The sequence below is a fragment of the Podarcis bocagei genome (assembly GCF_964188305.1).
Source record: "Podarcis bocagei genome assembly, chromosome: 14".
NCBI classification, from domain to species: domain Eukaryota; kingdom Metazoa; phylum Chordata; class Lepidosauria; order Squamata; family Lacertidae; genus Podarcis; species Podarcis bocagei.
The window spans coordinates 14,571,924-14,590,070 of NC_138139.1; the positions used below are offsets into that span (position 1 = coordinate 14,571,924).

An 18,147-nucleotide genomic window follows, 5' to 3' on the forward strand; every position below is an offset into this window, starting at 1 on the left:
CGACCTTCTGATCGGCAAGCCCTAGGCTCTGTGGTTTAACCCACAGTGCCACCCACATCCCTTTGCATAACATAAATCCCTGCGTATTTTACATAAACTAAACCATTCAGTATTCTATTATTACATCCATCAACACTTATTTACACTGTTAAATTTACAGGATCTTAATGCTGCCAATGTTTTCAAGTGTACACAATTCCACCCCCCATATATTCAATAAACATTTTCCAATCTTCTTTAAACGTGTGTTCTTCTTCTTCTCTTATTCTATATGTTAGATCCACAAGCTACGCGTATTCCATCAGTTGAAGTTGCCATTCTTCTTGTGCCGGGACCTCGCTCGCTTTCCATTCTTGTTTGCTGAGAAGGTTTTCTGGTGTGACTTTTGTTCAAGTAATGCTAGAAATTGTTAAGAAAGAAACTTGGGCATCAAATGGCTCTGTACTATCTACAACTGTGGGGGGAAGCGAAATGCTACTCAGTATATAACGCAGCAAGTTAGAACTGCTTTCTTTATGTGTTAACCTTGCTAAAGTTCAGCAATCTTAACATCATCTTGTAGAGTTCAGCTTCTGCAACTCAAGCTCAGCCAAGCTTTCAACCCCGAGGTCACGCAGATTAAGCAAAGATGGACTACAGATTTAAAAGGCACGGCCAAAAACCAGGGGCGCGTGTGCTACTTTTGAATATATGTGGCCTTTTCTGCGTCCCTTTGGTGTCTGCAGCTATAGGATGCCATTCCTGTTTTCAATTTAAACACACTGATCTCAGTTGGCTGCAATGGGACTTGTTTTGCTTTATCCCAATGTACGAGATGCCATTAATAGAGATCACATGTTCAGCATTGCGCACTATGCGTTTAAGGCTTTTGTTGGACACACAGAGACCCTTTAAATAGATGCATTTTCCAAGACCAAATATATGGGGGGGGGGGATTGCTCCATGTTTACTGATCACTGTTACTGAAGCTGGAATAAACAGAGGTGGCCAGTGCAACCAGTTCCGCCAACACTAGAGGGCGCTGCAGGGTTTTGGAACCACAGAGTAGTGAATTGAGCAGAGAGGAAGGCGAGGGACAGGGGGGCACCGAATGTCGCACAGGGCACCACTGAAATTTTAAAGACCACTGCCACTGGAATAAAGCATAGGATTGCTGAAAATGACTTAGATCAGTGTTTCCCAAAGTGGTCGATACTGCCCCCTAGGGGCGCTGGAACAATTCAGGGGGTGGTAATACCGTATTTTGCGCCCCATAAGACGCTCCGGCCCATAAGACGCACCTAGTTTTTTGGGGGGGAAATAAAGGAAAAAAATTATTTCCCCCCCAGGCGCGGGGCTGGGGCAGCCCGAGCTTCCCCCGACCCCAGCCCGCAAACAGGCAGCTCTCTGCAAGCCGTGGGAGCCCAGCGGTGGTTCCCGCTGCTTGCGGAGAGATCCGCGAAGCCTGCCGGCGCTGGGATCAGGGCGGGCAGGCTTCGGGATGCCTGCAACTCTCCCCAAGCAGCGGGAACGTTCCCGCTGCTTGCGGAGAGATCCGCGAAGCCTGCCGGCGCTGGGATCAGCGCGGGCAGGCTTCGGGATGCCTGCAACTCTCCCCAAGCAGCGGGAACGTTCCCGCTGCTTGCGGAGAGATCCGCGAAGCCTGCCGGCGCTGGGATCAGCGCGGGCAGGCTTCGGGATGCCTGCAACTCTCCCCAAGCAGCGGGAACGTTCCCGCTGCTTGCGGAGAGATCCGCGAAGCCTGCCGGCGCTGGGATCAGCGCGGGCAGGCTTCGGGATGCCTGCAACTCTCCCCAAGCAGCGGGAACGTTCCCGCTGCTTGCGGAGAGATCCGCGAAGCCTGCCGGCGCTGGGATCAGCGCGGGCAGGCTTCGGGATGCCTGCAACTCTCCCCAAGCAGCGGGAACGTTCCCGCTGCTTGCGGAGAGATCCGCGAAGCCTGCCGGCGCTGGGATCAGCGCGGGCAGGCTTCGGGATGCCTGCAACTCTCCCCAAGCAGCGGGAACGTTCCCGCTGCTTGCGGAGAGATCCGCGAAGCCTGCCGGCGCTGGGATCAGCGCGCGCAGGCTTCGGGATGCCGGCAACTCTCCCCAAGCAGCGGGAGCATTCCCGCTGCTTGGGGAGAGGTCCGCGAAGCCTGGAGAGCGAGAGGGGTCGGTGCGCACCTACCGCTCTCGCTCTCCAGGCTTCAGCGAAAGCCTGCATTCGCCCCATAAGACGCACCCACATTTCCCCTTCATTTTTGGAGGGGGAAAAGTGCGTCTTATAGGGCGAAAAATACGGTATGCTCAGGTGCAACTGGGAGTGTTGAATAAAAACAAGTTCTTAATACCATATGCAGCTTTTAAGTTTCCTGCCCTTTTTAGGTAATGATGTATTTATTAATTTTCAGTAATTGTCAAAATAAATCAATCAACTTATAGACCTTGATCTTTGCCCCCCCCCCAAGAAATGACTCGATTAAAGAGTTTCAGATTTATGTAGGAATTGCTAGCATTGCTTAACTCATGGGTAGGCAAACTAAGGCCCGGGGGCTGGATCCGGCCCAATCGCCTTCTAAATCCGGCCCGCGGACGATCCAGGAATCAGCTTGTTTTCAGATGAGTAGAATGTGTGCTTTTATTTAAAATGCATCTCTGGGTTATTTGTGGGGCATATGAATTCGTTCATTTCCCCCCCAAAAATATAGTCCAGCCCCCCACAAGGTCTGAGGGACAGTGGGCCGGCCCCCTGCTGAAAAAGTTTGCTGACTCCTGGCTTAACTCCTGCAACTCTATCTTTGCAACCTGTTTAGATTTAGCTTGCAGTTCCTTTGGATTTGTTATTTAGCATTTTTAGACATGAAAAGTGTTTTCCAGAGGGGAATATATATATATATATATATATATATATATATATATATATATATGCTTTCGTAGATTTTCACGGGTACAGGAATGCAGGTTTTGGTGTCTTCGGGTGTCTTCCCGTGTAAGAGTTGGGGTGTCTAGGCGACGTTTCGACGAGGTCTCACTCGTCATCTTCAGGCTGGTGCTTTCGGCTTCTTGTTACTAGAACAGAGCCTGTTCTAGTAACAAGAAGCCGAAAGCACCAGCCTGAAGATGACGAGTGAGACCTCGTCGAAACGTCGCCTAGACACCCCAACTCTTACACGGGAAGACACCCGAAGACACCAAAACCTGCATATATATATATATATATATATGCTTTCGTAGATTTTCACGGGTACAGGAATGTAGGTTTTGGTGTCTTCGGGTGTCTTCCCGTGTAAGAGTTGGGGTGTCTAGGCGACGTTTCGACGAGGTCTCACTCGTCATCTTCATGACGAGTGAGACCTCGTCGAAACGTCGCCTAGACACCCCAACTCTTACACGGGAAGACACCCGAAGACACCAAAACCTACATATATATATATATATATACACATACATACACACACACACGCGCGCCAGACAACTCAATCAGCTGCCATTCCAATTACAGTTGATGAAAAAATTACAGACCATTTTTTCATATTTAATACTAGGTTCATTTTTGTTGTTGTTTTATCTTCAGTTTTGGACTATGTTTCCCAAAGTGGGCGATACTGCCCCCTGGGGGTGAGCTGGAATGATCCAGGGGGTGATAGGGTGATGGGTGCAATCAAGAGGGTTGAATAAAAACAAGGGTGTAGTGGAAGCATGAAAAGGAAGAGCATTTTGAAAAACCATTTGTACGTGTTTCATCGGTTTTGGCTTACCGCCAAGTCGGACGCTGTTGTGTGATGGCAACATTGCCTCCAATGGTGGTCATGCTGGAGCTGTGGGTTTTTCCCAGGCTTGGGTGGACGCTTTCACCCCCACAGACTCAGGAAGTGGGTGACAGCTTGCCTGTCTATTTTGGCAAAGACAGGCAGGCTAGGACAGTGCCACCACCCCTAGGGTGGATCAGACTACCTTGGTTCTCAAACGCCATGGTACTCAAATGCCTTGGTTCCCAAACACCGAAAACCCAGAAGTAAGTGTTCCAGTTTTTGAATGTTTTTTGGAAGCTGAATGTCTGATGCGGCTGTTGATTATTGTTTCCGGGGCGCCCGCACCAATCAGACATTGTGCCTTGGTTTTCGAACATTTCAGAAGTCAAACGGGCTTCCGGAACGGATTAAGTTTGGCGCTTTTGTTTTTGCTATTTGTTTTGCGTCTTTGTTTTTGAGGGTTTTTCAGTTCATTTGTTTTTGTGACTCTGTGGAACCCAGTTCAGCTACTGATTGCTTGATTTTGTGACTGCAGAAATGGATAACCCCCCCCCCCCATCCAAACAATGACTATTATCAGTGCAGGTAAGAAAAAAAGATAAATTTTTATTTTTATCATCTACAATACTGTCTTATTTATTTTATAGTAAAGTTCATTGATTATTGTTTTCATTTTATGGATCAATGGTCTCGTTAGATAGCAAAACTCATGTTAAATTACTGTTTTTAAAAGTCTGGAACAGACTAATCTGTTTTGCATTACTTTCTATGGGAAAGTGCGCCTTGGTTTTGGAACGCTTTGGTTTTGGAATGGACTTCTGGAACGGATTAAGTTTGGGAACCAAGGTTCCACTGTGTTCCTTTGAGTAAACATACACAGGATTGAGTGGTAGGTAGAAATTGTAGGTAGAAATATAGATACCTAAAAGAATGCAAATTTGTTACTGCATCTCTCTTTTTGTTCACTTAAAGAAAGTAGATTTCCAGAAGGCACTGCATAATTTTTGTTTCTTAAAAGGGAGTGGTAAGCCAAATAATTTTGGAAAACTCTGGCCTAGATATCTGTTGGACCTGACAAAGGGAGCCTTGGAATAGGGCATAAAACTATATTACCTGGTCCTAGGTAAAGGTAAAGGGGGGAGTTAAGGGACCCCTGACCATTAGGTCCAGTCGTGACCGACTCTGGGGTTGCGGCGCTCATCTCGCTTTATTGGCCGAGGGAGCCGGCATACAGCTTCCGGGTCATGTGGCCAGCATGACTAAGCCGCTTCTGGTGAACCAGAGCAGCGCACGGAAACACCGTTTACCTTCCCGCCGGAGCAGTACCTATTGATCTACTTGCACTTTGCCGTGCTTTGGAACTGCTATGTTGGCAGGAGCAGGGACCGAACAACGGGAGCTCACCCCGTGGCAGGGATTCGAACCACTGACCTTCTGATCGGCAAGTCCTAGGCTCTGTGGTTTAACCCACAGCGCCACCCACGTCCCTGGTCCTACACACCTGCTAACTCTGGCCTGGCTGTTTAGTCTCTCAGACACAAATTGAGGTTGCCCACACCTGTACAAATAAAATACTAACTAACAGGCTTTACCTAGTTGGTATTCCCAGCTGCTACTTGAGAAAATACAAATATTTCTGTTTCTTTTTTTTTACTTTTGTAAAACATTTGACACGCAGAGATCAAATATATCTCTTGGGCTACAAAATGTAACACAGCACTGTTATCGGAAGGCATAAAATAAATACACAATGAAACAGCCCTTTGCCCCCACATTTGCTAACCATTCATGTTTTATATTTCTGCTTTTCAGTTGCAAAATGTGCAGTCGGGATGACCACAAGATACGGGATGTTTCCTATAAGGACTCCTGTTACTAAACCCTGTGCCACCCTGAGGCTTAACAGTCATGCAAAATATGTAAACTTGTCAGAAGTAGCAAGAACCAGACCACCACAACAGTAAAAAACTGAAGATACAACAACAACAAAAATAACCTAGTATTAAATATGAAAAAATAGACTGCAATTTTTTCATCAACTATAATTGGAATTGCAGCTGATTGAGTTGCCTGGCTGATTTATATATATATTTTTATCCCCTCTGGAAAACATTTTTATGTCTAAAAAGGCTAAATAGCAAATTTAGAACAACTGCAAGCTAAATCTAAACAGGTTGCAAATATAGAGTTGCAGGAGTTAAGCAATGCTAGCAATTCCTATATAAAGTCTCAAACTCTTTAATTGGGTCAGTCATTTCGGGGGGGGGGGCAGAGATCAAGGCCTATAAGTTGATTGACTTATTTTGACAATTACTGAAAGTTAATAAATACATCATTACCTAAAAATGGCAGGGAAACTTAAAAGGTGCATATGGTATTAAGAACTTAAGTTGTTATGCTAGGAAATGTTATAATTGCTTGTAAATGTGTGTATTAGTCAAACATAAAATGTGTGTTTTGGGGGGGAATATGCAGTAAAATGCCAATGAGCGGTTTTTGTGTGTGTGCTTTTTTAAGGCAAATTGCTGCAGAAATGTTGACACGGAAATGTAAGACTGGAAAAGTAACAAACCGAAATTGACATTAATCCATTCCTAGCGCAAGAAGCTAACATCTGCAGCTGCAATAAATAAATGCAAGAGACAAGACTCTTGTGTCCAAGCTAGCGATGTGTCGTGATGCAACAGCGGAAAAGGCACTGAATGCTGTGGCTTCATTCACAAGCAATGCTAAGCGAAACTATGAATGCAAGGAAACACAATGGTAAAACCCAGCAGGTTCGAACCCTATCTGCTGACATAATCCAGTGACATCAGCTGATTGGGGGAAACGGCCTCATGGGCTGAATTGGACCCCCTGGCAAGCCAAGACTGGCCCCATGTTCTTCCCTCCTAACCTAAAAGAAAATAAGAGGCGAGGTGCATCTCAGTAGTGAAGGAGTTCATCACGGGAGGAGCCACCACTAAAAAGCCCCCCTACCTCATACATAAGGCATCACCTGCTGGTCTAAAAAGCATTTAAATCTCTCTTTTCCTCCATCAGGGGACTCAAGGCTGTATACACAGGTTTCCAAAGGTGGTTTTCTATCCCAGCACTGACAAGACCCAGGACTGCTTAGTTTTGTGCTGCATTTTGTGTCTTCAGAAGACAATGTCCTTTTCCCATTGTATTGAACAATTAAGCAGCTCAGCTTATGTTACCTCCTCATAATGCTGCCTCGGGCCTTTAAAACCAAAGATATCCTGATGGGGAAAGATGTGCAGAATATATTCAAATGCCACAGTCAACTGCAAATAACATCAAAATCCTTTGATGCGTTCTCATCATTCCATTCTATTACATGTGGAAAATTGGCGCTACAAATATTCCACTCTTTATTTTAAACAAACATTTGCTGGCTTCATATACTATTTACTTACAAACGATAATTTATGAGCTTTTTTATATATATAAAAAAAACTACATTGTGTGGAAAAAATGCCGTTTGTTGCGGCCAAACCAAAATATCACTTGGCCCATCCATTTAAAGTTTCCTTGCTATTCGTCCGGCCTAAACAATCTAAATCCTTCTCAGTCTGGAAGAATTCCATTCTGAACATGAACGCTAGCTGTATTAAGAATTTCTGTTAACAAAAAGTATCAAAAATATTAGCAGGTTCGAGAAAGATAAATGAAACTAGAGCTATAACACACAAACCTGGCCAACAATGAAAATTTGCACACCACCCCGATTGGAATATTGAGAGCAGCCAAGAAAAATTGCTCTTTTTCTTGCGTTGCTGAAGTCTATGCGGTATCCTTGGAGGTTTTAGAAATTTCAGGAGGCATGAAAGCTATGATTCACCTCCAAATGTCAGTTCCTAGGAATTGCAAGTGGGGAGAGTGCTGTTGTGCTCATGGTCCTACTCTTCTTCTTCTTCTTCTTCTTCAGCGATCACTCATAGCCAAGTAAGATTGTCTTCCATGAACACAGTCTTAACAGTGAGGCCGTAAGTGACTGTGGAGGCCAATTCTGGATCCACACATCCTTCCACAGTGAGGACATAGGGTTCTGGGTGGGAGTTGATCACGGTGAGGGTTTGCCAAGCGTGCCTTCCTCTTAGCACGTTTCTCCCTTGTGTTCTGAGTTAGAGCGTCTTCATAACCCATGATACCTTTGGTAAAGGCTGTTCTCCAATTGGAGCCCTCGCAGGCCAGTGTTTCCCAGTTGCCGGTGTTTATAGTACATTTTAAAGATTTGCCTTGAGAGACCCTTTAAACCTCTTTTGTTGACCACCAGCATTACGCTTTCCATTTTTAAGTTCGGAAAGACTCTCCTCCCTGCAAGAGAGGGGAGTGGTTGTGGCCGGGAGCCGGACTCCACCTCAAGCAGGGGGCGTTTGCCCCCTGCCTCCCACCCACCTGGCTGGCGCCCACGCCCTCGGCCAGGCACCCAACCAGGTGCCTTCAAGGGGGCATGTACTGCAGCCTAAATTGCTGCGGTGCCAGCCTCCAGCCCTCACTTTTTGTCGTCCCCTCGCGAGTCAGCCACCCTCCACTCCCTTAGAGCAGGATTTCCAGTTTTCTTTTGGCCTTGCTATGGACCTTAGGTTGGTCGCCCTGGTTGTCCAGGGGGTCTGGTAGGAATTTTTCCATTTGGCATTAGGCCTTTTGGTTTTTTCGCCTACCTCGTAGCAATCGTCACAACTTTCGTGGGATTGGTGGGTAGGTTAGGCATTGGAATAATGTGTTGTGGTGTCGAAGGGCTAGGTGTGGCCATCGCCTGCGCCTTCAATTTTTGGGTATTCCGTTAAAGGAATCCGGCGGTCGTGTATTCTGTCTGATGCCTGCTTGGCGGGAGGCCATGGCACGACCCTCGGTGACATCAGGGGAGAGCTTATAGTTGGATTAACATCAACAGGCTCCACCTACTGGTGAATAAACCCCCTTTGTTTTTTAGACTCACCCCTCTCCGAGTGGGTGGAGTCAGCTGACGTAATCCAATGCCTAAGCCAATACCTTTCACTTGCTGTAATCAATAAAGTTGTGGCCTTTTCTTGCTCATTAACCTTATATCACGTGTCCTTGTGTTTCATTCCACTGCACGGGGTTCGGATCCTCGAACCACAATAGAGTGGTTGCTTTGGAAGATGATAATCAAACATCCGCGCAACATGACCAGCCCAATGAAGTTGATGTTAAAGAACCATTGCTTGATCATTGAATGTATCATGGCATGTATCCTTTATGGAGAGATATGCAGGCTTCAAACATTTAGAGAGCCTACACATTTCTCCGTGTGCAAAATGCACAAATTCCTTGTGTGGAAAGAACAACATTGGTGGAAACTGGAAGTGTGAATCCACGTGTGTATTTAACTTTTGCCACACACTGTAGTATCTGAAACTACCCTCTCCTTGTGCCAGCAATTGCTGACTTGCTGGTTTCCAGAAAACAGACTTGGGCTTAAAGTGGCCGTTGGCTGGGGCTGCAAGCTAGAAAAGAGTTTAGTATAATATATCTATCAGAATGAAGCTATCCACTGGGTTTCACATTGAGGTTCACTTCTCAGCTGAAACAACGTATCAAAAGACAATTATAGAGGCATGCTTTGAAACAAAATACAGTTGTACCTTGGTTTTCGTATAGCTTAATTCTCGAACATTTTGGCTCCCGAAAGCCGCAAACCCAGAAGTGACTGTTCCGGTTTGCAAACTATTTTTGGAAGCCGAACGTCCGACAGGGCTTCTGCGGCTTCCGATTGGCTGCAGGAGTTTCCTTTGGTTTCCAAACATTTTGGAAGTCGAATGGACTTCCGGAATGGATTCTGTTCACCTTCCAAGGTATGACTATACACATAAAAATGTATTAAAATTACCAAGCAGATTTTTTTTTAAAAAAAACAGTTTATATCTATATAATGTTTATATACCACTCTCCCACAAAATATCAGGGTGATACACATTCATTTGAAATAATCTGACTTTCCTGAATTGGGAAATGGATGCCTCTTGCTCTGTGTTAGGGCTGGGCCTGAAACAGCAGTCTGGAGAGAAACAGGAACCAGGAGCCTTGTTGTTGTTGTTGTTGTTGTTTAGTTGTTTAGTCGTGTCCGACTCTTCGTGACCCCATGGACCAGAGCACGCCAGGAACGCCTGTCTTCCACTGCCTTCCGCAGTTTGGTCAAACTCATGCTGGTAGCTTCGAGAAGAATGTCCCACCATCTCGTCCTCTGTCGTCCCCTTCTCCTTGTGCCCTCCATCTTTCCCAACATCAGGGTCTTTTCCAGGGAGTCTTCTCTTCTCAGGAGGTGGCCAAAGTATTGGAGCCTCAGCTTCACGATCTGTCCTTCCAGTGAGCGCTCAGGGCTGATTTCCTTCAGAATGGAGAGGTTTGATCTTCTTGCAGTCCATGGGACTCTCAAGAGTCTCCTCCAGCACCAGAATTCAAAAGCATCAATTCTTTGGCGACCAGCCTTCTTTATGGTCCAGCTCTCACTTCCATACATCACTACTGGGAAAACCATAGCTTTAACTATATGGACCTATGGATCAAGGTTGATCAGGATCTGAAGGCAACCAAAAGGCAGGATTGGAGATCAAGCCCCAAGTCAAGACCAATGAGCAATTGGGACCAAAGAACAAGCCAAGAATAAGGATCAAAGAGACGTCAGGATCAAACAGTGAACATGACAGCAGCTAATTTTTTTTTTGTGATCTAGTCTGGCAGACTGGTTTGGTAATGTATGAAAACATGAATCATATGGCATGACGATAATAACATGGTTACTTTTCAGGTAGTACCTGATTTCATACACAGCAATTTCCACCGGGAATTTCTGACAGAGCAAAACAAACAAACCAAAAACTTTAACCAATTAAGTTTCCAAAAATTAACTTTCGCTGTTGCTTCAGTTACTTACCATCAAATTCTGCAAGCCTGGTAATGTCATCTCCAAGTTCTGAGGTCACGGGTAAAGCCTGTCGAACTTTTAGGTTGGTTTCGCTGCAAAATTCATAATATACTATTTACACATCTCTCTGGAACTTAATACCATGATCTTGTATATTGACTGGAAGTAGACAATAAGGGTGTGAAACAAAAGAAACAAAAGAGTGCCAACACAGATATGTACTGTATTTTTTGCTCTATAAGACTCACCTTTTCCCTCCTAAAAAGGGGGAATGTGTGTGCGTCTTATGGAGCGAATGCAGGCTGCGCAGCTATCCCAGAAGCCAGAACAGCAAGAGGGATTGCTGCTTTTGCTGCGCAGAGATTCCTCTTGTTATTCTGGCTTCTGAAATTCAGAATATTTTTTTTCTTGTTTTCCTCCTCCAAAAACTAGGTGCGTCATGGTCTGGTGAGTCTTATAGAGTGAAAAATACGATATTTCCCCCCATGCTCCATTGTAACTCCTGGTGAATTTAATTTTTATTTTTATTTTTGCAATAGCAGAGCAAAAAAGTTATAGAACAGCAAAAGAAATTATTGTGCACATGATGTCTCCAGCTTACCACCTTCAACAACTCTTTAAAATTACAGGAGGGTCCCTAGTTCAAGTCACTCAGACTTGAACTAGATCATTGGTGACCACTGTGAAAATGCTTTTTTTAAAAAAAAGTTTTAAAATATATATTGAATTACCGTAGCCATTAGCTCACCATCGCCATCTAGTGTCACATTTGTATAATGCATTTAAAACGCTCTTAAAACGTTATATTTGCAGCTGTATAGCTGAGTCCCTAGACTAGTCAAATTATAGGGACAGAACTACCTAAACTGTATAGAAACTAAATCACGTATACTACTACAGCGGCAAGAATGTTACTCGCTAAAAAATGGAAAGAAGCAGAAGTCCCAGCAAAAGAAGAATCGATACAAAAACTTATAGAATTTGCAGAAATGGCGAAACTTACCAGAAGAATAAGAAATCAAGATAACAAACTTTTTATAAAAGAATGGAAATGGTTTATTGAATATTTATAGATAAACTGTAAACAGATAAGATTGGCAGGATTATGGTAATAACCTGCAGTTTTATAAGAGTATATATTTAAAGTAGATGAATAAATGAGCAAATTAAGTTAATTTGGATATGCAGAAGATATTAAAAATAAATTTAAGTTACAGCAGAAAGAGGAGGAAGGAAGTTTTGAAATGTTAAAATGACTGTAAAATGAGTGAAAAGTATAAACCTGAAAAGCATAAATATATTTTTTTTAAAAAAATAAACTAGTCGAATACCACCCATAATGACACGCTTGTAGCTGCATCTCTTCCCCTCTTCCCTGGTAATAATCAGCAAAACAGAATGTGATGTTACTGCATGGCATGTCTGTGCAATGAAATGACATCACATCAGACATTTTGGATTGGATTGCTACATCTTACTCTGCAAACAACAGTGTGCAGTTATGAGGGGCTATGTATTCAAACTCTTGAAACGTGGGTTGCCCTGACAATTACTCAGAGTGCTCATTTTAGAAACAATTGCTTGGATCTTAATTTGCTGTTTGTGACCAGCGGCTTCGCTGTGGTCTAAACCACTGAGCCTCTTGGGCTTGCCGATTGTAAGGTCACCGTTCGAATCCCCATGACAGGGTGAGCTCTGTCCCAGCTCCTGCCAACCTAGCAGTCCGAAAAAACACCAGTGAAAGTAGATAAATAGGTACCACTATGGCGGGAAGGTAAATGGTGTTTCCATGAGCTCTGGCTTCCGTCACGGTGTTCTGTTGCGCCAGAAGTGGTTTAGTCATGCTGGGCACATGACCCAGAAAGCTGTCTGTGGACAAATGCCGACTCCCTCAGCCTGAAAGCGAGATGAGAGCCGCAACCCCATAGTCACTTTTGTCTGGACTTAATTGTCCAGGGGTCCTTTACCTTTTTTTAACCTTCTTCCACCCACAGGTGGGGCAGAGATCCAACAGATTGTTTAATGTACTGTAGTAGCACAGTGTTTAAATGTATGCTGTGGGTGGGCCCTTGATTTCAGTCATAGAAAAACTAATTAACTTATCAGCCCATGGAGAACTGCGGCCACTGCAGACCAGTGAAAAGGGGCCAAATCTGCTGGACAGGCTCCCCCCCCCCCCAGGGCAGGACGCAAACTCATTTCCCACCAGACTAACTGGAATTGCACTACAATGAAAGAGCTATAGGCTTTGGTTTTGTTTTGATTAAAAAGCTGGCATTGTAAAGGTTGAACATCTGCACAGCAATTATTTGTTTTGAGGCTCTGAAGAAAGAAAACAACAAATATGATTTAGTCAGGCTGCATCTAGACATCCCACACACAGGTTACTAAGTATAACAGGGCAAAACCACTGCCCTCTGAAAGGAGTTCACACCAAACGCAGATGTTCATGCTGAGGATATTATTATTTTTTGCACTTCAGAGGGAAATTAATATCATTTTACAGTAGCAGCAACCAAACTGTGAAACAGGGAATTTGAAATAGTTATCCCCCACCCCCGGGAGGCCCTTGAAATAACTCTTTAGAGCCAAATATCAAATGTCTGTCTTAAACAATAAGTACATGTTTAGTACATGTTGCCATGTTTTTTAACATTTGAAAGCATTTGTGGTTCAGATTTCTAGGCACAGAGTGGACTCGGACAACAGGGTCCCCCGGTCACTTCATTGATCTTTAGCAAGAAAAATCAACGGGCCCACAGACTGTCTCGCCAGAGTGGTGCATGCTCTAGTTATCTCCCGCTTGGACTACTGCAATGCGCTCTATGTGGAGCTACCCTTGAAGGTGACCCGGAAACTGCAATTAATCCAGAATGTGGCAGCTAGACTGGTGACTGGGAGCGGCTGCCGGGACCACATAACACTGGTCCTGAAAGACCTACATTGGCTCCCAGTACGTTTCCGAGCACATTTCAAAGTGTTGGTGCTGACCTTTAAAGCCCTAAACAGCCTCGGTCCAGTATACCTGAAGGAGCGTCTCCACCCCCATCGTTCAACCCAGACACTGAGGTCCAGCTCCTAGGGCCTTCTGGCGGTTCCCTCCCTGAGAGAAGCCAAGTTACAGGGAACCAGGCAGAGGGCCTTCTTGGTAGTGGCGCCTGCCCTGTGGAACACCCTCCCATCAGATCATAGCTATCAAAGTTTCCCTTTTTTAGGGGAAATTCCCTTATTCCGAATAGGATTCCCCTTAAAAAAAGGGGAAAGTTGACAGCTATGCATCAGATGTCAAAGAAATAAACAACTATCTGACTTTTAGAAGACATCTGAAGGCAGGGAAGTTTTTAATATCTGATGTTTTATCGTATTTTTAATATTTTATTGGGAGCTGCCCAGAGTGGCTGGGGAAACCCAGCCAGATGGGCGGGGTATAAATAATAAATTATAATTGTTTTTATAATTACAGCCGGAGGGACCAGCTCTTTACAAGGTTAAAGGCAAAATAGATTGAAAGCATGTATACCCATCAAGCTCTGCGGTCTCGATGTAACACAGTCCATGTGGTTCACTGCTGGAAAGGAGTAACAGATCAGCCTATAAAGAGAAGGAATATTTTCAGCACTGCTAAAGTAACTGCACAACTGTATTTTATTTGCATATTCCTATCATCTTTGAAATGTTAGCAAACACCTATGATTGGGACATAGGGGATGGGTTGCAGGTAAGGACAGGGGAGAAACTGGATTTTGTTTCATTTCTGTGAAAAACCACCTAATCTGTAGTTTTTGAATAAATATATGCTCCAAAGCACAGCTGTCCTTCACACTTCTTTGAAATGAAGTTCTCCAACCCAAAGGCGTGTATAAAAATCTATATATTAGCAGGCCAAGTGCACCAGATGCATTTATTAGTGAAGATAACATACAAAAATGCATTTTGATAGGGGAAATTGCTTCCAAAAATGTATATATTGCATTGAGTTTGATAATGTGTTTGTAAGGTGAAATTCACAATAAAAAACTGGTGAATTGTCATGTTCTTTAGCCATTCCGTAATAAGGAACCGTCTATTTCTTCTGTGACTGCTATGCTTTCTCATGAGCTTTTGGTGAAGGAATATAAAGCTTTCTGAAAGTTCAAGTAAATAATACCTGCTCAGATAAGGCTTGACAAGACTCACAAAGAACTCTTAAAGCTCAGTGAAACCAGACTAACCATCCCAGGAGCCATGCTGTTCCTTCATCAGCAAGACTCATTCTTCTCTATCAAGGGTAGTGCGGTGGTGATGTTTTTGAACTGCAACTCCCATCATCCCTTAACAGGCTATAATGTCCAGCAGCGATGGGAGTTGGAGTCCAACAACAACAACTAGAGGACACCCCTCCCCCCAAAAAAACACACCCTAGGACACCTATATTTGATCATTTTATTTCTAATAATGCTTTCCACCAATTTATCCAGAGCTGATATTCAGCTAATTAATTATGATACAGCGCCAATCATCAACGAACCATGTTCACCTTTAGAAGAATAGTTTGAAATCAGGGTAGAAGCTGTTTTGCACACCCTGCTCCTCACCCATGCAGACAGAATTACAGCTAACCAAAGGAGAGGCATTTTAGGCAAGAAAGAGGGGTGACCTGCATCCTATTTCCTAACCATGTTTAGGACAAGATGTCGTTCTCTGCGATACATATTCTAAAGGAGTAAAGTTATAGGCACTTACCACCACAAACTGGTCATTTTCCAATTTAATGATGTCTCCAGCTCTCACATTCATCCACTTTTCATTCTGCAATCTACAGTGAAGGAGAATACGCATTATACATTTTTAACATTTATATGTTGTGGGAGGGGGTCTCTCGAAATTCCTCACTGAAATGTAATCCTTTATGAATAAGTAGTGGTATCTTATTGACATTGGTGGCTGTGTTCATTGGGGCTGGTGGAGCTGAAGAGTAGAAGAAGAGTTTGGATTTGATATACCGGCTTTATCACTACCCGAAGGAGTCTCAAAGCGGCTCACATTCTCCTTTCCCTTCCTCCCACACAACAAACACTCTGTGAGGTGAGTGGGGCTGAGAGACTTCAGAGAAGTGTGACTGGCCCAAGGTCACCCAGCAGCTGCATGTGGAGGAGCGGAGAAGCGAACCCGGTTCCCCAGATTACGAGACTACCGCTCTTAACCACTACACCACACTGGTAGAGCCACAGCCAATGATATTCAGAGCCGCTCCCTGACTGGTTGCAAGAAAGAGGACGGGCCAAGGCTGGGAGGTGGGCAGCGACCCATTTGCCTTAGCGGACCAGCCTCTGCTGATTCTAGATTAATTAGTAAAGAAATTAAATAATGGGGGGAAATAACCGCTTACCAGGTCTGCGATGGGCAAGGCTTGCGGCCCAGCATGCAGCTCCATCGCCCTCCAGCAGCCACGCCACTCCACTAGCAGTTGGCTCTGCCCACCCCTATTGGTTGCCGCGAAGTTGTTTTGGATTCCCTGCCAAACCCCCTCGTTCAAATCAGCCAATCCGCAGTGGCCTGGGGGGTGGGGCAAGAGGAGAGGACCTGGAATGTGCAGTCTTCACTCCGGTCCACTCCTAAAGGATAAAAAGGGGCCTGTGCTGACGCCAGTGGCGCAGTTGGCCCCAGAGTATCACCCTCCCTCTAATTGTATCATCTCCAACTCCTCAAAAGACGCCATCAATGGTGTCTCTGAAAAATGTTGCACATCACTTGGGAAGACAGGTGAACTGATGCCAGTGTACTGGAAGAAGCAAAGATCACTAGTGTCGAAAGCAATGATTCTTCAACATCAACTTTGTTGGACTGGTCATGTTGTGCGGATGCCTGATCATCGTCTTCCAAAGCAACTACTCTATTCCGAACTTAAAAATGGAAAGCATAGTGCTGGTGGTCAACCAAAGAGGTTTAAAGACTGTCTCAAGGCAAATCTAAAAAAATGTAGTATAAACACCGACACCTGGGAAACACTGGCCTGTGAGCACTCCAATTGGAGAACAGCCTTCACCAAAGGTCTAATGGACTTTGAAGACGCTCGAACTCAGGATGAAAGGGAGAAACATGCTAAGAGGAAGGCACGCTTGGCAAAGACTCACCGTGATCAACTTCCGCCTGGAAACCTATGTCCCCACTGTGGAAGGATGTGTGGATCCAGAATTGGTCTCCACAATCACTTACGGTCTCACTTTTAAAACTGTGTTTATGGAAGACAATCTTACTCGGCTACGAGTGATCGCCAGAGAAGAAGATGATGTATCATTTCTTCCAGGCCAACCTTTTCCTTTCCAGGTTCAAGGGAATTGCTACAGTCAGATGATGGTTGCTATTTTTCACAGCCGGGAAGGAATTCCCCCTGCCCTGCAAGTTTTGCTTTCCCCCTAGCAATTGTCAAAACTTTGGTGGTTTTAGACCTTGGGCAGAATCCTTTAGTCCAACAATCAAGGAAGGGGTGTTGCGGTGACTCACTCCTTTCTGCGGCGGAGATATCAGGGTTTCCGATTAGAAGGGTCCTGAGGAAAGTGCTTGGCAGTGGGCCACAGAGCTTCCCTCTAGGTTTTGCAGTGTCCCCATATTCCTGATTGACCCTGTCTTGCCTCAGACTCCCATCTGGGTGCCCAGAGCCCATTGCCTAAGCCAAGGTTCCCTACCTTTGAAATTTAATAAAGTTGTGGCCATTTTAATCTCAGATAGGTTGTCATGTGTTTTCCTTGATCTGAGTTCCGGCTACTGGACAGAGGGGGGACTGCCGCTGGGGAACTCAAATAGAAATTGGAAAAGAAAAGGACATAACATTGTTTTATGATACAAGAAATGGTTTATTACTTCAAATGGGAATGAAGGATAAAAATAAGCCAGGGGATAAATATTTATGATGAGGCAAGTGGGCACATTGTTCCAGTATTGCAAGGAAGCTATTTATAAAGCAGCTACACAGGCGTAGAAGTTTAGTAGAGGGAAAGTTTGAATAGTAAAGTTATGGCAGAACTGGGACACCATAGAAAGAGATAAATTTGGCTGCAGAGAGGTTAGCAAGGAGGAGGGGTTGGTTTGGCCCGTTTTGCTTGTTCTCATGGCCATAACACCACAACTTTCGAGAAAGCAAAAGGCACACAGCCTTAAGTGCAATGTACAAAACTATAATGGGATCCCGTCAATGCTTCTGAGAGACCTCTCCAAAGCTGTAGATTGGCACAAAGATTGGCCCGAACAGCATTGTCGGAGGGCAGGTGGCGAAATCGTTTTGCTAAGCTCAGCTAGTCTGGGTCTGCAAGGCAACCCAGGAGCCCAGGAGCTTTGCCTTGAGGGCGGCCACTTACTGTCAGGGACCATGCTGAGGAGGGGTGCTCTGAGGAGGAATGGTGGGAGCCTCCCCCTGCTTCTGATCAGGATGCTGAATCTTCCCAGGAGCAGGACAGTATAGATTTGGAACAGTGGTTTGCAGAGGGGCCTAGTTCAGAAGGCAGAAGCTGGGAAATACTGGATGGGGAACAGCTAGGAGAAGAAA

General features: G+C 44.8%; 1 protein-coding gene across 1 annotated transcript in view; it reads right to left on the bottom strand.

The window, feature by feature from the left end:
- Positions 1-18,147, bottom strand: part of ATP8B4 (ATPase phospholipid transporting 8B4 (putative)) — a 111,871-nt gene that overhangs the window by 61,201 nt on the left and 32,523 nt on the right. The window contains exons 8-10 of the mRNA XM_081169988.1: positions 15,348-15,420; positions 14,146-14,216; positions 10,635-10,717 (exon numbers count right to left, since the gene is read on the bottom strand). Coding sequence (XP_081026114.1) covers positions 10,635-10,717; positions 14,146-14,216; positions 15,348-15,420 — 227 coding nt within the window. The remainder of the gene's footprint in view (positions 1-10,634; positions 10,718-14,145; positions 14,217-15,347; positions 15,421-18,147) is intronic.